At 41.7% G+C, this 21,739-nt stretch overlaps 1 protein-coding gene across 1 annotated transcript in view; it reads left to right on the forward strand.

Annotated features, from left to right (window-relative positions):
- The window catches only part of LOC139365211 (NLR family CARD domain-containing protein 3-like), a 28,023-nt gene extending 13,597 nt beyond the window's left edge, over positions 1-14,426 (forward strand). The window contains exons 2-9 of the mRNA XM_071102685.1: positions 739-855; positions 1,054-1,138; positions 1,266-1,500; positions 1,911-3,693; positions 3,957-4,130; positions 11,566-11,739; positions 11,907-11,953; positions 13,872-14,426. Coding sequence (XP_070958786.1) covers positions 739-855; positions 1,054-1,138; positions 1,266-1,500; positions 1,911-3,693; positions 3,957-4,130; positions 11,566-11,739; positions 11,907-11,953; positions 13,872-14,416 — 3,160 coding nt within the window. The 3' untranslated portion in view covers positions 14,417-14,426. The remainder of the gene's footprint in view (positions 1-738; positions 856-1,053; positions 1,139-1,265; positions 1,501-1,910; positions 3,694-3,956; positions 4,131-11,565; positions 11,740-11,906; positions 11,954-13,871) is intronic.
- Positions 14,427-21,739: the final 7,313 nt, after the last annotated feature.

The following is a 21,739-nucleotide window of genomic DNA, read 5'->3' on the forward strand; positions in this document are numbered from 1 at the left end:
ACCCACCTGAATGACCCAGATACTAAGTGGGAAGTCCTAATTTAATGGTACGGTCCACAACCCTATACCCTAGACACACACCTGAATGACCCAGATACTAAGGAGAAGTCCTAATTTAATGGTACGGTCCACAACCCTATACCCTAGACACCCACCTGAATGACCCAGATACTAAGTGGGAAGTCCTAATTTAATGGTACGGTCCACAACCCTATACCCTAGACACCCACCTGAATGACCCAGATACTAAGTGGGAAGTCCCTAACTGAAATGTCAAATGTAAATGTTTTACATAAAAATCTCATATTACTGTATTGATATTTTTTTTAAATATTAATGTTAATGTCAGACATGTATCATTTGTTTTTTATTCAAAAATGTATTTACTATTTTACATTTGAAACCATTAAAACCTTGCAGTACTAGTTATTTCTGTGAGAGTGAAGCAGATATTTAGCACTAATGGTAGTGGTAGCAAAAAAACGTTTGTCTGAAATGAAACCATCAAGTGATCATTTTTAAGCAAATGCATGTCTGTCATTGAACAACCTCATGCCACGGTTAGACAGTGAAAAAACATACCAATATCCTTCATAATTTCATTAAACAATAGAAGCTAATTTAACAACATTTTCTGAAAATGGATATATAGCATTTTGGAATTAATCTATTCTTATGTTTCCACATCTGTACCTAGAATAGATTAAATACTTACTGTTTGTCCCTGTTGTGTTGAAGCCCAATCAAGCAGGAGAGACCAGCCTCCCCTGTACCCAGCTGTGTGTCCAAGAAGAGTGACCAGTCTATGGAACTACCTATAGAGTTTAGAGAGGGAGACTTTTCTACTGAACAAAGGTAAGAAGAACTCATGGGTCATGGTCAGGGAGTTAAACAACACTGTCTCTAGTCATTTGTCCTCTCCCATTTTTCAATTTATTTTTGTTGTTTTCATAATCCATAGGCAAATCGTTTTTTCCATTTTCATAGTCCTAAAATGATATTAAACATTCCATCCTTGTATGTGTGTGCAATCCTTGGATGTTTTGTCCACAGAAACCAACAGGAGAGATCAGAGTCAGAGATTCTCAGTGGTCAGTCTTCCCAGAGTCATCAAACAGACCTGGCCTCTATATTCAATGTATGTGGTCCTGTTATGTACATTTGTTTTTGTTTACCTCCAGTAAAGTTGATCTGTCAATCATTCATTCGTGTTTTTATTGAGAAAGCATTTATCTTGCTTAACTTATTTACTTTATTTATTTCAGTTGCTTGAAGAGAATATTATCACATTTGTGAAGAACGAGCTGAAGATGTTCAAGAGGATTCTGAGTCCAGAACTCCCACAAGGCTTTGAGAGTCAGAAGCAAGATAAGGAAGTGGTGGATGCTGAAGATGAGAAGCAGGAGAGCAGTGCCAGAGAGGGGGCTCTGAAGATCACACTGCACGTCCTGAGGAAAATGAACCAGAAGGAGCTTGCTGACACACTGGAGAAAAGTAAGAGCTGTCTGCCTCATGTTGAATGCTGTTTTATAATAAACATTTAAAAGCTGAAGCTAAAGTACAGCTAAAGTACAGGGAGAGCGAGAGTTTAAAAAACAAAAAATGATTCCTTGTTTTAGTTCAAGTTGACTGAACACATTCTCATTTACAGCAACAACCTGGGGAATAGTTACGGGGGTGAGCCAATCAGGTGATCGTGAAGGTATGAGGGACAGATTAGGAATTTGAGAACATTAATAAAACCAATAATAATATAATCAATATAAATACAACAGTGTTACACATTTATACAGGCATTTATCAATTATTATTACGTACAACTTTCTAACATAGTCCTACAATACTGTATTAAAACAGATGCATTAAAACAGACTAAATATTAATATTCCATATGTTATTTCTTCATTCAGATGAGCTTGCTGTGATTTGCCAACGTGAACTCAAATCTAATCTAAAGAAGACGTTTCAATGTGTATTTGAGGGGATCGCTAAACAAGGAAACCCAACACTTCTCAATAAGATCTACACAGAGCTCTACATCACAGAGGGTGGAACAGGAGAGGTCAATAATGAACATGAGCTGAGACAGATTGAGACAACAACCAGGAAACAAGCAAGACCAGAGACTGCAATCAAATGTAACGACATCTTCAAACCCTTAACTGGACAAGACAAACTGATCAGAACTGTGTTGACAAAGGGAGTCGCTGGCATTGGAAAAACAGTCTCTGTGCAGAAGTTCATTCTGGACTGGGCTGAAGGAAAAGCAAATCAGGATGTCCAATTTGTATTTTCATTGCCTTTTCGTGAGCTGAATTTGATGAAAAGGGAAAAACACACTTTGATTGAACTTCTCAATCACTTCTCAATGGAAACCAAAGAATCAAGAATCTCCAACTATGACAAGCACAAAGTTCTGTTAATCTTTGATGGTCTGGATGAGTGCCGACTGCCCCTAGACTTCCAGAAGAACAAGATCTGTTGTGACGTCACCAAGTCAACCTCAGTGGATGTTCTGCTGACAAACCTCATCAAGGGAAATCTGCTTCCCTCTGCTCTCCTCTGGATAACTACCCGACCTGCAGCAGCCAATCAGATCCCTTCAGAGTGTGTTGACCAGGTGACAGAGGTACGAGGGTTCAATGACCCACAGAAGGAGGAGTACTTCAGGAAGAGATTCAGTGATGAGGACCTGGCCAGCAGAATCATCTCACACATAAAGACATCAAGGAGCCTCCACATCATGTGCCACATTCCAGTCTTCTGTTGGATTTCTGCAACAGTCCTTGAAGACATACTGAAACATAAGAGAGAAGAGATGCCCAAGACTCTGACTGAGATGTACACACACCTTGTGGTGTTTCACACCAAACAGAAGAATGAAAAGTATCTTGGAAAAGAAGAGACAGGTCCAGACTGGAATAAAGAGAGCATTCTGTCACTGGGGAAACTGGCTTTTCAACAGCTTGTGAAGGGCAATCTGATTTTCTATGAAGAAGACCTGAAGGAGGCTGGCATTGATGTCAATGAAGCCGCAGTGTACTCAGGATTGTGCACACAACTCTTTAAAGAGGAATGTGGGCTGTACCAGGACAAGGTGTACTGCTTCGAGCATCTGAGCATTCAGGAGTTTTTGGCTGCTGTATATGTGTTCCTTTCATTCAGCAACAACAATGAAAATCTAATGGCCGAACTGCAATCAACATCTAGTAACGATTGTCTACTGAAGCCAGAAGTTACTGTCTACAAGAGCGCTGTGGATAAAGCCTTACAAAATGAGACGGGAAACCTGGACCTTTTCCTCCGCTTCCTTCTGGGCCTCTCACTGGAGTCCAATCAGAAGCAATTAGGAGGTCTACTGACAAAGACAGGAAGCAGCTCACAGAGCCATGAAGAAACAGTCAAGTACATCAAGGAGAAGATCAGGGAGAATCCCTCTCCAGAGAGGTGCATCAATCTGTTCCACTGTCTGAATGAACTGAATGACCATTCTCTAGTGGAGGAGATCCAAAGATACCTGAGCTCAGGAAGTCTATCAGAAGCCAAACTCTCACCTTCACAGTTGTCAGCTCTGGTCTTTGTGTTGCTGACTTCAGAAAAGGAGCTGGATGTATTTGACCTGAAGAAATACTCCAGATCAGAGGAAGGTCTTCTGAGGCTGCTGCCAGTGGTCAAAGCCTCCAGAGCTGCTCTGTGAGTACATAAAATTACATTTAAGTACTAATCATCAGGAAGAAATATTCACTTTAGAGAAAAATGAATTATTGAAAAACATATTAAATCAATGCATTGATGTTCACATTAGTATAACAATATGCCCATACAATTCTAGGACACAGAATATGAATCTATATGTTGTTTGAGAGAATAAACCAAATGCATCTGCCATTGTCCTTCTACACTACCGGTGTTACATTAACAGTGTGTTCGTGAAATCATGATGATCTCTTTATCAGGCTGTCAGGCTGTGGAGTCACAGAGAAATGCTGTGATTCTCTGGTCTCTGCTCTCATCTCAAACCCCTCACACCTGAGGGAGCTGGATTTGAGTAACAATGACCTGAAGGATTCAGGAGTGAAGCTGCTCTCTGCTGGACTGGGGAATCCCCACTGTAAACTGGAGACTCTGAGGTCAGTATTCCTGTAGTTGGTCAACAAGTGATAACTGTTCACCAGATCCACAAGTGTTTACCAGACACACATAGTCCACATCATATGTGTTTACCAGGCACACATAGTCCACATCATATGTGTTTGGACAGTGAAGTTTACAGTATTAAATCTGGTGCTATGCTCCAGCATTTTGGATATGTGATACATTGGCAAGGAAATTATGTGAACCCTTTGGAATTATCTTGAGTTCTCCATAAATTGGTCATAAAATTTGATCTGATCTTAATCTAAGTCACAACAACAGACAAACACAGTCTGCTTAAACTAATAACACACAGACAATTCAACAATTATTCGTTTTCATGTATTTATTGAACACACCATGTAAACATTCACAGTGCAGGGTGGGAAAAGTATGTGAACCCTTGGATTTAACAACTGTTTGACCCACCTTTGGCAGAAATAACCTCAACCAAACGTGTTCTGTAGTTGCAAATCAGACCTGCACAATGGTCAGGAGGAATTTTGGACCATTCCTCTTTACAAACTGTTTCAGTTCAGCAATTTTCTTGGGATGTCTGTGTGAACCGGTCTCTCGAGGTCATGCCACAGCATGTCAGTCAGGTTGAGGTCAGGACTCTGACTGGGCCACTCCAGAAGGCGTATTTTCTTCTGTTGAAGCCATTCTGTTGTTGATTTACTTCTGTGTTTTGGGTCGTTCTCCTGTTGCATCATCAAACTTCTGTTGAGCTTAAATTGGCTGACAGGCTGTACATTCTCCTGCAAAATGTCTTGATATACTTGGGAATTAATTTACCTGTTGATGATATCAAGCTGTCCAGGCCCTGAGGCAGCAAAGCAGCCCCAAACCATGACACTCCCTCCACCATACTTTACAGCTGGGATGAGGTTTTGATGTTGGTGTGCTGTGCCTTTTTTTTCTCCACACATATTGCTGTGTGTTCCTTCCAAACAACTCAATCTTAGTTTAATCTGTCCACAGAATATTTTGCCAATAGCGATGTGGAACATCCAAGTGCTATTTTGCGAAATTCAGACTTGCAGCAATGTTTTTTTGGACAGCAGTGGCTTCTTCAGTGGTGTCCTCCCATGAACATCATTCTTGTTTAGTGTTTTACGTATCGTAGGCTCGTCAACAGAGATGTTAGCATCTCCTATGCAGCGACCCAAAAAAAACGACTCCGAAAGAGAGGGAAACGAGGCGGTCTTCTGGTCAGACTCCGGAGACGGGCACAGCGCGCACCACTCCCTAGCATTCTTCTTGCCAATGTCCAGTCTCTTGACAACAAGGTTGATGAAATCCGAGCAAGGGTAGCATTCCAGAGGGACATCAGAGACTGTAACGTTCTTTGCTTCACGGAAACGTGGCTTACTGGAGAGACGCTATCCGAAGCGGTGCAGCCAAAAGGTTTCTCCACGCATCGCGCAGACAGGAAAAAACATCTTTCTGGTAAAAAGAGGGGCGGGGGCGTATGCCTTATGACTAACGTGACATGGTGCGATGGAAGAAACATACAGGAACTCAAATCCTTCTGTTCACCTGATTTAGAATTCCTCACAATCAAATGTAGACCGCATTATCTACCAAGAGAATTCTCTTCGATTATAATCACAGCCGTATATATCCCCCCCCAAGCAGACACATCGATGGCTCTGAACGAACTTTATTTAACTCTCTGCAAACTGGAAACAATTTATCCGGAGGCTGCATTCATTGTAGCTGGGGATTTTAACAAGGCTAATCTGAAAACAAGACTCCCCAAATTTTATCAGCATATCGATTGCGCAACCAGGGGAGGAAAGACCTTGGACCATTGTTACTCTAACTTCCGCGACGCATATAAGGCCCTGCCCCGCCCCCCTTTCGGAAAAGCTGACCACGACTCCATTTTGTTGATCCCTGCCTACAGACAGAAACTAAAACAAGAGGCTCCCACGCTGAGGTCTGTCCAACGCTGGTCCGACCAAGCTGACTCCACACTCCAAGACTGCTTCCATCACGGGGACTGGGAGATGTTTCGTATTGCGTCAGATAACAACATTGACGAATACGCTGATTCGGTGTGCGAGTTCATTAGAACGTGCGTTGAAGATGTCGTTCCCATAGCAACGATTAAAACATTCCCTAACCAGAAACCGTGGATTGATGGCAGCATTCGTGTGAAACTGAAAGCGCGAACCACTGCTTTTAATCAGGGCAAGGTGTCTGGTAACATGACCGAATACAAACAGTGCAGCTATTCCCTCCGCAAGGCTATCAAACAAGCTAAGCGCCAGTACAGAGACAAAGTAGAATCTCAATTCAACGGCTCAGACACAAGAGGCATGTGGCAGGGTCTACAGTCAATCACGGACTACAGGAAGAAACCCAGCCCAGTCACGGACCAGGATGTCTTGCTCCCAGGCAGACTAAATAACTTTTTTGCCCGCTTTGAGGACAATACAGTGCCACTGACACGGCCTGCAACGAAAACATGCGGTCTCTCCTTCACTGCAGCCGAGGTGAGTAAGACATTTAAACGTGTTAACCCTCGCAAGGCTGCAGGCCCAGACGGCATCCCCAGCCGCGCCCTCAGAGCATGCGCAGACCAGCTGGCCGGTGTGTTTACGGACATATTCAATCAATCCCTATACCAGTCTGCTGTTCCCACATGCTTCAAGAGGGCCACCATTGTTCCTGTTCCCAAGAAAGCTAAGGTAACTGAGCTAAATGACTACCGCCCCGTAGCACTCACATCCGTCATCATGAAGTGCTTTGAGAGACTAGTCAAGGACCATATCACCTCCACCCTACCTGACACCCTAGACCCACTCCAATTTGCTTACCGCCCAAATAGGTCCACAGACGATGCAATCTCAACCACACTGCACACTGCCCTAACCCATCTGGACAAGAGGAATACCTATGTGAGAATGCTGTTCATCGACTACAGCTCGGCATTCAACACCATAGTACCCTCCAAGCTCGTCATCAAGCTCGAGACCCTGGGTCTCGACCCCGCCCTGTGCAACTGGGTACTGGACTTCCTGACGGGCCGCCCCCAGGTGGTGAGGGTAGGCAACAACATCTCCTCCCCGCTGATCCTCAACACTGGGGCCCCACAAGGTTGCGTTCTGAGCCCTCTCCTGTACTCCCTGTTCACCCACGACTGCGTGGCCACGCACGCCTCCAACTCAATCATCAAGTTTGCGGACGACACAACAGTGGTAGGCTTGATTACCAACAACGATGAGACGGCCTACAGGGAGGAGGTGAGGGCCCTCGGAGTGTGGTGTCAGGAAAACAACCTCACACTCAACGTCAACAAAACTAAGGAGATGATTGTGGACTTCAGGAAACAGCAGAGGGAACACCCCCCTATCCACATCGATGGAACAGTAGTGGAGAGGGTAGCAAGTTTTAAGTTCCTCGGCATACACATCACAGACAAACTGAATTGGTCCACTCACACAGACAGCATCGTGAAGAAGGCGCAGCAGCGCCTCTTCAACCTCAGGAGGCTGAAGAAATTCGGCTTGTCACCAAAAGCACTCACAAACTTCTACAGATGCACAATCGAGAGCATCCTGGCGGGCTGTATCACCGCCTGGTATGGCAACTGCACCGCCCTCAACCGTAAGGCTCTCCAGAGGGTAGTGAGGTCTGCACAACGCATCACCGGGGGCAAACTACCTGCCCTCCAGGACACCTACACCACCCGATGTCACAGGAAGGCCATAAAGATCATCAAGGACATCAACCACCCGAGCCACTGCCTGTTCACCCCGCTATCATCCAGAAGGCGAGGTCAGTACAGGTGCATCAAAGCTGGGACCGAGAGACTGAAAAACAGCTTCTATCTCAAGGCCATCAGACTGTTAAACAGCCACCACTAACACTGAGTGGCTGCTGCCAACACACTGACACTGACTCAACTCCAGCCACTTTAATAATGGGAATTGATGGGAAATGATGTAAATATATCACTAGCCACTTTAAACAATGCTACCTTATATAAATGTTACTTACCCTACATTATTCATCTCATATGCATACGTATACACTGTACTCTATATAATCGACGGTATCCTTATGTAATACATGTATCACTAGCCACTTTATACTATACTATGCCACTTTGTTTACATACTCATCTCATTTGTACATACTGTACCCGATACCATCTACTGTATCTTGCCTATGCTGCTCTGTACCATCACTCATTCATATATCCTTATGTACATATTCTTTATCCCCTTACACTGTGTACAAGACAGTAGTTTTGGAATTGTTAGTTAGATTACTTGTTATTACTGCATTGTCGGAACTAGAAGCACAAGCATTTCGCTACACTCGCATTAACATCTGCTAACCATGTGTATGTGACAAATAAAATTTGATTTGATTTGATTTGAGCATGTTCCAGAGATTTCTGTAAGTCTTTAGCTGACACATTCTGTGCTGTGCTCTTCCAGTCATCTTTGCAGGACGACCACTCCTAGGGAGAGTAGCAACAGTGCCGAACTTTCCATTTATAGACCATTTGTCTTACCGTGGATTGATGAACATCAAGGCTTTTAGAGATACTTTTGTAACCCTTTCAAGCTTTATGCAAGTCAACAATTCTTAATCTTGGGTCTTCTGATATCTCTTTTGTTCGAGGTATGATTCATCAGGCAATGCTTCTTGTGAATAGCAAACTCAAATTTTGTGTGTTTATTATAGGGCAGGGAACCTCTAACCAATGTCTCCAATCTCATCTCATTTATTGGACTCTAGGTTAGCTGACTCCTGACTCCAATTACCTTATTCATTAGCCTAGAGGTTCACATGCTTTTTCCATGCTACACTGTGAATGTTTAAATTATGTATTCAATATAAACAAGAAAAATACAATAATTAGTGTGTTATTAGTTTATTTTACCAAGTAAGTTGACTGAGAACACATTCTCATTTACAGGGGAGAGGAGGGGGATGAATGAGCAAATTGTAAACTGGGGATTATTAGGTGACCATGATGGTTTGAGGGCCAGATTGGGAATTTAGCCAGGACACGGGGGTAAAACACCCCTACTCTTACGACAAGTGCCATGGGATCTTTTAATGACCTCAGAGAGTCAGGACACCCGTTTAACATCCCATCCAAAAGACGGCACCCTACACAGGGCACTGTCCCCAATCACTGCCCTGGGGCATTTTTTAGACCAGAGGAAAGAGTGCCTCCAACACCACTTCCAGCAGCATCTGGTCTCCCATCCAGGGACTGACCAGGACCAACCCTGCTGAGCTTCAGAAACAAACCCGCAGTGGTATGCAGGGTGGTATGGTGCTGGCACACTGTGTTTGTCCGTTGTTGTGAACTAGATGAAGATCAGATCAAATGTTATGACCAATTGATGCAGAAATCTAGGTATTTCCAAAGGGTTCACATACTTTGTCTTGCTACTGTATTTTATATTTGCCGACTGTAGACGTTACCTTTTATTTGAGTGTAATGGTTGAGAGGTGAGCATGTTTTTCTTGTAGCCTCTGTAACTTTCTCACTCATTGTTATTCAAGATTCATTCATGATTTTTCATAATCATGCCATAATCAGGATTAATTTAGTACTGTTTAGAAACATGTTATTTATTAACTTAGAAAGAAAATTACTCCAGTCTTCATTGACCATTCAGTTACTAAATGGGCAAAATGTAACTCAAAACACCACAACCAAAAAGTGCTTTCATATCTAAACGTGAAGCAGATATGTATGAAAATACCCTAAAATAGAAGGTGACATTATATACTGTCACCTGATATGATACATTTCATCTCAAATTGAAAATCCTGGAGTATCGAGCCAAATTTTAAATGTTATCTTCACTATCAAATGGATGTGGTGTCACTTCCTCCAAAAGTCGGCTCCTCTCCTTGTTCGGGCGGCGTTCGGCGATTGATGTCACCGGCTTTCTAGCCGTTGTGACATCGCTGCTCCATTTTTCATATATCCATTTGTTTTGTCTTGTTCCAAACACACCTGGTTGTCATTCCCTAATCACACTGAATGTATTTAGTCCTCTGTTCCCCTATATGTCTTTGTGTGATGTTGTTTTATGTTATGTGGGTATTTGCCACGAGCCAGACTTTTGTTCATGTTCCGTGTTTTGAGCACGTTTACTGCACTTATGTGCTTTCCTTTTGGAATGGAAATAAAGTGCGCCTGTTACTACACTCTACTCTCCTGACTTCGCCTCCCGTACACACCCGTAACATGTGGACTGTATATTCAATACAATCTAAATCTGATTCCTCACTGTCTGACTCACTGTCTGTCTTTTGACTGATACTGCTTTTTAAATTGGTCTAGCCAGTCTACTCAAATATTTGTGCTATACATTTCTATATCTACAAGCAATACTTTTGTCATTTCTAACGATGATACAATCATTTATGAATAGATAAAACATGTTTCAGGACACTGATATGTCTGAATATGTTGAAATAATACATTGCCACAAAAGTAATACATCACCACCAAAGTATAGCAGTGTGGTTTTAAAATGATTTTACAGCTTCCGAGTGGCGAAGCGGTCTAACATGCTGACCAGACTGGATACGTCGCGTGCGCGAGTGTCGCAAAATAAATTTAGAGATCTATGTTATTCAAATATTGCCCCCACACTGCTCGCGCACGCCAACGAGCATCTGCGACACCAAGGGCTAAAATAGAAGTCATTCCTATTTCTGACGCAGGTCGTGCTGAAAGTCATCTCCTCATTGGTTTATAGAAGCAGGTACCCACGTGCCATCTCCTCATTGGTTTATAGAAGCAGGTACCCACGTGCCATCTCCTCATTGGTTATACCCATGTGGGTGATTGAAAGACGAACTTTGTTGCCGGTTGTCATGGTAATACAATGAAAGTTTAGATGCGATCACCATATAAGTTCAAAGATGAATAAGCCTGGAAGGAGGAGAGATGACTAGAATCGATTCGGTTGACCGTTTCATGTGTGGATTAATTGTCGGAGTAGAGGTCCTTGTGCATTTCAGGTAAAATAACAACTCAATGTTTATATGCCAGGACAAATTAGCTAGCAACAGCAAGCTAGCTAAATAGGACAAATTAACGTTAGGTAGCAAGTGCGGGAGTTCCATAGAACAACACAGGGGAGGGGAGGGTTTAGCTGGTGGGCCTTTACTTGGCTCATCGCACTCTACCGACTCTTGTGGCGGGCCAGGTGCTTGTGGGCTGACCCCGGATGCCAGTTGAACGGTGTTTCCTCTGACACATTGTTGTGGCTGTCTTCTGGCTTAGCTGGCGGGTGTTAAGGAGTACGGTTAGGCCGGTCATATTTCGGAGGATGTATGAGTCCACCTTTACCTCTCCCGAGCCCGTTAGGGACCTGCAGCGAAAAGCCAAGATTGAAAAAGTAGGAAATATAAATACAATTATTTGACTCTTTGCAGGCTGTCACGCTGTCAAGTCACAGAGAAAGGCTGTGCTTCTCTGGTCTCAGCTCTGAGGTCAAACCCCTCACACCTGAGAGAGCTGGACCTGAGCTACAATCACCCAGGAGACTCAGGAGTCAGACTGCTCTCTGCTAGACTGGAGGATCCAAACTGCAGACTGGAGAAACTCAAGTATGTAGAGGGTTTATGTCAATGATCATATCAGACATGTTTGAGTTATTAAGCTAGTTGAGACAAACATTCTTACCAACCCTTGGACAAAGTTATATGCTGTGTGTGAGTGTGTGTGTTCACGTGTATCACTCAATGACTGTCTGTTCTTCTGCTTACCACTACAGTGTGGAACATGGTGGAGAGTACACAATGAAACCTGGACTTAGAAAATGTGAGTGTTGACTGCTGTGAAGAATATGACTAAGAATAAGTCTTAAGTCATTACTTACTTGGTCATATTAAATATCAGCTGTAGTTCTACAGAATCAGAAGTCAGGGACACCAACGTTTAGAAAGAGCTGTTTTGACAATGTGTGTGTCTGTGTATGTGTGTGTCTGTGTATGTGGGTATCACTGATCCCTCCGGTATTGTTGCACCAGTTTCGGAGGTCTACGTCACCGGCCTCTAGGAACTGAACTGTGTCATTACGCACACCTGGTCTCCATTTCCTCACTGATTTATGTCTGTATAAATGTGCCCTTTGGTTCACCATTTATTGTTGCAATGTCTGTTGTGCCTGTGAGTACCTGTGCTTGTGTTGTTTTGACTTTCGTGCCACTTTGATGTGCATATATGATTACGGGCCTCATTGTGTGCTTTTGTTTACGGGTCTCGTCCTCTGTATTTATTTGAAGTACTCTTCGCTCTTTTGTTTGGGTTCAACCCTGTGTTTTGTATATGTGTTTGTTTGGGATCAACCCTGTGTTTTGTATATGTGTTTGTTTGGGTTCAACCCTGTGTTTTGTATATGTGTTTGTTTGGGTTCAACCCTGTGTTTTGTATGGTTTTTGTTTGGGTTCCTACCCTGTGTTTTGTATATGTGTTTGTTTGGGTTCAACCCTGTGTTTGTTACGTGTTTGTTTGGGTTCAACCCTGTGTTTTGTATATGTGTTTGTTTGGGTTCAACCCTGTGTTTTGTATACGTGTTTGTTTGGGATCAACCCTGTGTTTTGTATATGTGTTTGTTTGGGTTCAACCCTGTGTTTTGTATATGTGTTTGTTTGGGTTCAACCCTGTGTTTTGTATATGTGTTTGTTTGGGATCAACCCTGTGTTTTGTATATGTGTTTGTTTGGGTTCAACCCTGTGTTTTGTATATGTGTTTGTTTGGGTTCAACCCTGTGTTTGTTACGTGTTTGTTTGGGTTCAACCCTGTGTTTTGTATATGTGTTTGTTTGGGTTCAACCCTGTGTTTTGTATACGTGTTTGTTTGGGTTCTACCCTGTGTTTTGTATACGTGTTTGTTTGGGTTCAACCCTGTGTTTTGTATAAGTGTTTGTTTGGTTTCAACCCTGTGTTTTGTATACGTGTTTGTTTGGGTTCTACCCTGTGTTTTGTATACGTGTTTGTTTGGGTTCTACCCTGTGTTTTGTATACGTGTTTGTTTGGGTTCAACCCTGTGTTTTGTTACGTGTTTGTTTGGGTTCAACCCTGTGTTTTGTATACGTGTTTGTTTGGGTTCAACCCTGTGTTTTGTATACGTGTTTGTTTGGGTTCTACCCTGTGTTTTGTATACGTGTTTGTTTGGGTTCAACCCTGTGTTTTGTTACGTGTTTGTTTGGGTTCAACCCTGTGTTTTGTATACGTGTTTGTTTGGGTTCAACCCTGTGTTTTGTATACGTGTTTGTTTGGGTTCTACCCTGTGTTTTGTATACGTGTTTGTTTGGGTTCAACCCTGTGTTTTGTATATGTGTTTGTTTGGTCTTCGTCCCCATGCCTTTACATGGCACGCTGTAATTTGGGTCAATATAAACCCTTATTACGCATTCCTGCGCCTGTCTCCCAATCCTTCACACAACGTGACAGTGTGTGGCGTTTTCATGTTGCATTAGAAATGTGTGTGTTCATGCATGCATACAGGTGTGTGTGTGTGTGTGTGTGTGTCTCTGTGTGTGTTACATTAATGGGAATGAGAGTTTTTTATATTACCATACAGTATAATATATGATTATTCAACAAGTCTCACGTTACCTTAACTTCTCCTTTTGATACCTAGAAACATCTATATTAAATGAATTAGTGAAAAGTAAGTTAACATTCTAATGTGAATGATGATGATTTCTAATATTGTGTCTGGTTTCATCCATCAGATGCCTGTGATCTCACACTGGACCCAAACACAGCAAACAGACTCCTCTCTGTGTCTGAGGAGAACAGAAAGGTGACATGTAGGACAGAGGAACAGCCGTACCCTAATCACTCAGAGAGATTTGAGGTCTGGCCACAGGTGCTGTGTAGAGAGGGTCTGACTGGGCGCTGTTACTGGGAGGTAGAGATGAGTGGGAGAGGTGCTGATATAGGAGTGACATATAATGGAATCAGAAGGAGAGGATTGGGTAATGACTGTGGGCTTGGATACAATGACAGGTCCTGGAGTCTGTTCTGCTATGACAACAGTTATAGAGCCTGGCATAATCACAATCTCACTATCATAGACGTCCCCGCCTCCAGCTCCCACAGAGTAGGAGTGTATCTGGACTGGCCAGCCGGCACTCTGTCCTTCTACAGAGTCTCCTCTGACACACTGACCCACCTGTACACATTCCACACCACATTCACTGAGACCCTCTATCCAGGGTTTAGGGTTTGGTATGGAGACTCCTCAGTGTCCCTGTGTCAGGTGGTTTCACTCTAATCCTGGTCATGTTCAGTAAGACACACTGGAGCAACAATGGAAATGTTGGAAATGTTTTAATACTGATCAGAATATGACAGTACAGTAATAGATGGAAGAAGAGAGGTGTAAATGTTTTAATACTGATCACAATATGACAGTACAGTAATAGATGGAAGAAGGGAGGTGTAAATGTTTTAATACTGATCACAATATGACAGTACAGTAATAGATGGAAGATGAGAGGTGGAAATGTTTTAATATTGATCACAATATGACAGTACAGTAATAGATGGAAGAAGAGAGGTGGAAATGTTTTAATATTGATCACAATATGACAGTACAGTATTAGATGGAAGAAGAGAGGTGTAAATGTTTTAATACTGATCACAATATGACAGTACAGTAATAGATGGAAGAAGGGAGGTGTAAATGTTTTAATACTGATCACAATATGACAGTACAGTAATAGATGGAAGATGAGAGGTGGAAATGTTTTAATATTGATCACAATATGACAGTACAGTAATAGATGGAAGAAGAGAGGTGTAAATGTTTTGCTGTATTGAAGTGGTGTGTTTTTAATGAATCTCCTTTATCATCTCTGGCACAACACCCTCTGTGAGGTCAGAAACATTTAGGGGAAATGGAAAGAGATCCTGTGATGTGATTTCTTCTTTTGTACAGGCATTCCTTTTAAGCCTGCTAGGTTACTGGTTGTCTATAATGACGTCTCCTGTGTAAACACACCCTTGTTACGTTGCAGGCAAGCAGCTTCAGGAAGTGATACTGTGTATTCAGTATTTACATTATAATATCCACTATTCTGTCATTATAATATCCACTATTCTGTCATTATAATATGCACTATTCTGTCATTAAATTATCCACTATTCTGTCATTATCATATCCACTATTCTGTCATTATAATATCCACTACATTATAATATCCACTATATAGTAATTATAATGTTCACTATTCATTCATTATAATATCCACTATACTGTAATTATAATATTCACTATCCTGTCATTATAATATCCACTATTCTGTCATTATAATATCCACTATTCTGTCATTATAATATCCACTATACTGTAATTATAATATTCACTATCCTGTCATTATAATATCCACTATTCTGTCATTATAATATCCACTATTCTGTAAGTATAATATCCACTATTCTGTCATTATAATATCCACTACATTATAATATCCACTATTCTGACATTATAATATCCACTATTCTGTCATTATAATATCCACTATTCTGTAAGTATAATATCCACTACATTATAATATCCACTATTCTGTCATTATAATATCCACTATTCTGTCATTATAATATCCACTACATTATAATATCCACTATTCTGACATTATAATATCCACTACATTATAATATCCACTATTCTGACATTATAATATCCACTATATTATAATATCCACTATTCTGTCATTATAATATCCACTATTCTGTAAGTATAATATCCACTATTCTGTAATTATAATATCCACTATTCTGTCATTATAATATCCACTATTCTGTCATTATAATATCCACTATTCTGTCATTATGATATCCACTATTCTGTAATTATAATATCCACTATTCTGTCATTATAATATCCACTATTCTGTCATTATACTATCCACTATTCTGTCATTATAATATCCACTATACTCTCATAATATCCACTATTCTGTCATTATGATATCCACTATTCTGTAATTATAATATCCACTATTCTGTCATTATAATATCCACTATTCTGTAATTATAATATCCACTATTCTGTCATTATAATATCCACTATTCTGTCATTATAATATCCACTATTCTGTCATTATAATATCCACTATTCTGTCCAGATAACAGGAGATAACCATTGGACTGGAGGAATCCAACTAGAAACTTGGCATCTGATTGTTTTTCCAAATTGTTTTTCATGCAACAGCATCAATCTATATTTTGTGAAAATAATAGTTTTTCTATTCACAGCTTGTGCATATTTAAAGTCTGTGGTCAATGCAGACAAACACAAACGAACTGGGACCAGGCTGAACTCATGGATGAACTCAAAACATCTGGGTCACATGATTCAAGATTTTTGGATTAGACTTTGAACACGAACCATATAAAGCCACAGAGAGATCAATCCATTAAGCAGGATAATTTATAGTATGGAGTAAGGTAACCAGTCCATCCAACATCATCTCCTATACGTTCCATCCCAGACTCATGGATAGACAGTCTGGAGTGTATCATAAGGTAACCAGTCCATCCAACATCATCACCTATACGTTCTCTCCCAGACTCATGGATAGACAGTCTGGAGTGTATCATAAGGTAACCAGTCCATCCAACAGCATCACCTATACGTTCTCTCCCAGACTCATGGATAGACAGTCTGGAGTGTATCATAAGGTAACCAGTCCATCCAACAGCATCTCCTATACGTTCCATCCCAGACTGATAGAGAGGATGTCTGGAGTGTATCATAAGGTAACCAGTCCATCCAACATCATCACCTATACGTTCCATCCCAGACTGATAGAGAGGATGTCTGGAGTGTATCATAAGGTAACCAGTCCATCCAACATCATCTCCTATACGTTCTCTCCCAGACTCATGGATAGACAGTCTGGAGTGTATCATAAGGTAACCAGTCCATCCAACAGCATCTCCTATACGTTCCATCCCAGACTGATAGAGAGGATGTCTGGAGTGTATCATAAGGTAACCAGTCCATCCAACATCATCACCTATACGTTCCATCCCAGACTGATAGAGAGGATGTCTGGAGTGTATCATAAGGTAACCAGTCCATCCAACATCATCACCTATACGTTCTCTCCCAGACTCATGGATAGACAGTCTGGAGTGTATCGTAAGGTAACCAGTCCATCCAACAGCATCTCCTATACGTTCCATCCCAGACTCATGGATAGACAGTCTGGAGTGTATCATAAGGTAACCAGTCCATCCAACATCATCTCCTATACGTTCCATCCCAGACTGATAGAGAGGATGTTTGGAGTGTATCATAAGGTAACCAGTCCATCCAACATCATCACCTATACGTTCTCTCCCAGACTCATGGATAGACAGTCTGGAGTGTATCGTAAGGTAACCAGTCCATCCAACAGCATCTCCTATACGTTCCATCCCAGACTCATGGATAGACAGTCTGGAGTGTATCAGAAGGTAACCAGTCCATCCAACAGCATCTCCTATACGTTCCATCCCAGACTGATAGAGAGGATGTTTGGAGTGTATCATAAGGTAACCAGTCCATCCAACGACATCACCTATACGTTCTCTCCCAGACTGATAGAGAGGATGTCTGGAGTGTATCGTAAGGTAACCAGTCCATCCAACATCATCTCCTATACGTTCCATCCCAGACTCATGGATAGACAGTCTGGAGTGTATCATAAGGTAACCAGTCCATCCAACATCATCTCCTATACGTTCCATCCCAGACTGATAGAGAGGATGTCTGGAGTGTATCATAAGGTAACCAGTCCATCCAACGACATCACCTATACGTTCTCTCCCAGACTGATAGAGAGGATGTCTGGAGTGTATCATAAGGTAACCAGTCCATCCAACAGCATCTCCTATACGTTCCATCCCAGACTGATAGAGAGGATGTCTGGAGTGTATCATAAGGTAACCAGTCCATCCAACAGCATCACCTATACGTTCTCTCCCAGACTCATGGATAGACAGTCTGGAGTGTATCATAAGGTAACCAGTCCATCCAACAGCATCACCTATACGTTCTCTCCCAGACTCATGGATAGACAGTCTGGAGTGTATCATAAGGTAACCAGTCCATCCAACAGCATCACCTATACGTTCTCTCCCAGACTCATGGATAGACAGTCTGGAGTGTATCATAAGGTAACCAGTCCATCCAACATCATCTCCTATACGTTCCATCCCAGACTCATGGATAGACAGTCTGGAGTGTATCAGAAGGTAACCAGTCCATCCAACATCATCTCCTATACGTTCCATCCCAGACTCATGGATAGACAGTCTGGAGTGTATCATAAGGTAACCAGTCCATCCAACAGCATCTCCTATACGTTCCATCCCAGTGGCAAAACACTGTAGATGTATGTGTTCCAGAGTAGAGAGTGTTCCAGAGTAGAGAGAGTAGAGTGTTCCAGAGTAGAGAGTGTTTTAGAGTAGAGAGTAGAGAGTGTCCTAGAGTAGAGAGTGTTCCAGAGCAGAGAGAGTAGAGTGTTCCAAAGTAGAGAGTGTTCCAGAGTAGAGAGTGTTCCAGAGCAGAGAGAGTAGAGTGTTCCAGAGTAGAGAGTGTTCCAGAGCAGAGAGAGTAGAGTGTTCCAGAGTAGAGAGTATTCCAGAGTAGAGAGTGTTCCAGAGTAGAGAGTGTTCCAGAGTAGAGAGTGTTCCAGAGAAGATAGTGTTCCAGAGTAGTGTGTTCCAGAGTAGATAGTGTTCCAGAGTAGTGTGTTCCAGAGTAGAGAGTGTTCCAGAGTAGAGAGTGTTCAGGAGTAGAGAGTGTTCCAGTCGCAGCTACATCCACCTCCACCTACCACTACTGCTACCTCTGAGAGAGAGGAACTTCTACCGCTGGAGAGAGAGGAGTTACTACCCCTGGAGAGAGAGCAGTTTCTACCCCTGGGGAGAGAGGAGTTGTAACCACTGGAGAGAGAGGAGTTTCTACCGCTGGAGAGAGAGGAGTTACTACCCCTGGAGAGAGAGCAGTTTCTACCCCTGGGGAGAGAGGAGTTGTAACCACTGGAGGGAGAGGAGTTTCTACCCCTGGGGAGAGAGGAGCTTCAACCCTGGGGAGAGAGGAGTTTCTACCCCTGGGGAGAGAGGAGCTTCAACCCTGGGGAGAGAGGAGTTTCTACCCCTGGGGAGAGAGGAGCTTCAACCCTGGGGAGAGAGGAGTTTCTACCCCTGGGGAGAGAGGAGCTTCAACCCTGGGGAGAGAGGAGTTTCTACCCCTGGGGAGAGAGGAGTTTCTACCCCTGGGGAGAGAGGAGTTTCTACCCCTGGGGAGAGAGGAGTTTCTACCCCTGGAGAGAGAGGAGTTTCTACCCCTGGGGAGAGAGGAGTTTCTACCCCTGGGGAGAGAGGAGTTTCTACCCCTGGAGAGAGAGGAGTTTCTACCCCTGGAGAGAGAGGAGCATCAACGTACTTTATGCTGGTCTACATTGACATAGATCTGTTGTTGTACTTTATGCTGGTCTACATTGACATAGATCTGTTGTTGTACTTTATGCTGGTCTACATTGACATAGATCTGTTGTTGTACTTTATGCTGGTCTACATTGACATAGATCTGTTGTTGTACTTTATGCTGGTCTACATTGACATAGATCTGTTGTTGTACTTTATGCTGGTCTACATTGACATAGATCTGTTGTTGTACTTTATGCTGGTCTACATTGACATAGATCTGTTGTTGTACTTTATGCTGGTCTACATTGACATAGATCTGTTGTTGTACTTTATGCTGGTCTACATTGACATAGATCTGTTGTTGTACTTTATGCTGGTCTACATTGCCATAGATCTGTTGTTGTACTTTATGATGGTCTACATTGACATAGATCTGTTGTTGTACTTTATGATGGTCTACATTGACATAGATCTGTTGTTGTACTTTATGCTGGTCTACATTGACATAGATCTGTTGTTGTACTTTATGCTGGTCTACATTGACATAGATCTGTTGTACTTTATGCTGGTCTACATTGACATAGATCTGTTGTACTTTATGCTGGTCTACATTGACATATATCTGTTCTTGTACTTTATGATGGTCTACATTGACATAGATCTGTTGTTGTACTTTATGCTGGTCTACATTGACATAGATCTGTTGTACTTTATGCTGGTCTACATTGACATAGATCTGTTGTTGTACTTTATGCTGGTCTACATTGACATAGATCTGTTGTTGTACTTTATGATGGTCTACATTGACATAGATCTGTTGTTGTACTTTATGCTGGTCTACATTGACATAGATCTGTTGTTGTACTTTATGCTGGTCTACATTGACATAGATCTGTTGTTGTACTTTATGTTGGTCTACATTGACATAGATCTGTTGTTGTACTTTATGCTGGTCTATATTGTCATAGATCTGTTGTTGTACTTTATGCTGGTCTACATTGACATAGATCTGTTGTTGTACTTTATGCTGGTCTACATTGGCATAGATCTGTTGTTGTACTTTATGATGGTCTACATTGACCTGATCTGTTGTACTTTATGCTGGTCTACATTGACATAGATCTGTTGTTGTACTTTATGCTGGTCTACATTGACATAGATCTGTTGTACTTTATGCTGGTCTACATTGACATAGATCTGTTGTTGTACTTTATGCTGGTCTACATTGACATAGATCTGTTGTTGTACTTTATGCTGGTCTACATTGACATAGATCTGTTGTTGTACTTTATGCTGGTCTACATTGACATAGATCTGTTGTTGTACTTTATGCTGGTCTACATTGACATAGATCTGTTGTTGTACTTTATGCTGGTCTACATTGACATAGATCTGTTGTACTTTATGCTGGTCTACATTGACATAGATCTGTTGTTGTACTTTATGCTGGTCTACATTGACATAGATCTGTTGTTGTACTTTATGCTGGTCTACATTGACATAGATCTGTTGTTGTACTTTATGCTGGTCTACATTGACATAGATCTGTTGTTGTACTTTATGCTGGTCTACATTGACATAGATTTGTTGTTGAACTTTATGCTGGTCTACATTGACATAGATCTGTTCTTGTACTTTATGCTGGTCATGTCTCTCACATACATTCCCTGCCTGTGTGTGCGTGCTTGTGAGAGAGAGAGAGAGAGAGAGAGAGAGAGAGACAGAGAGACAGAGGGAGAGAGAGAGAGAGAGCGAGAGAGAGACAGAGAGAGAGAGAGAGAGAGGGAGAGGGAGAGAGAGAGAGAGAGAACAGGCAGAACCTGATATGTAAATTAGTTGAGCAAACAAACGTATGACCGAGTGATCATTCCAGACTCTGCTTCTGTTGAGAGAGAAATTAAAGGTAAGACGATTGTTATGTGTATTCATATAGTTGATGGTATTGTAATGTGTATTCATATAGTTGATGATATTGTTATGTGTATTCATATAGTTGATGATATTGTTATGTGTATTCATATAGTTGATGATATTGTTATGTATATTCATATAGTTGATGATATTGTTGTGTGTATTCATATAGGTGATGATATAATGTGTATTCATATAGTTGATGATATTGTCATATAGTTGATGGTATTGTAATGGGTATTCATATAGTTGATGATATTGT

This window comes from Oncorhynchus clarkii, chromosome 13, assembly GCF_045791955.1.
Source record: "Oncorhynchus clarkii lewisi isolate Uvic-CL-2024 chromosome 13, UVic_Ocla_1.0, whole genome shotgun sequence".
Classification (NCBI taxonomy): Eukaryota; Metazoa; Chordata; class Actinopteri; order Salmoniformes; family Salmonidae; genus Oncorhynchus; species Oncorhynchus clarkii.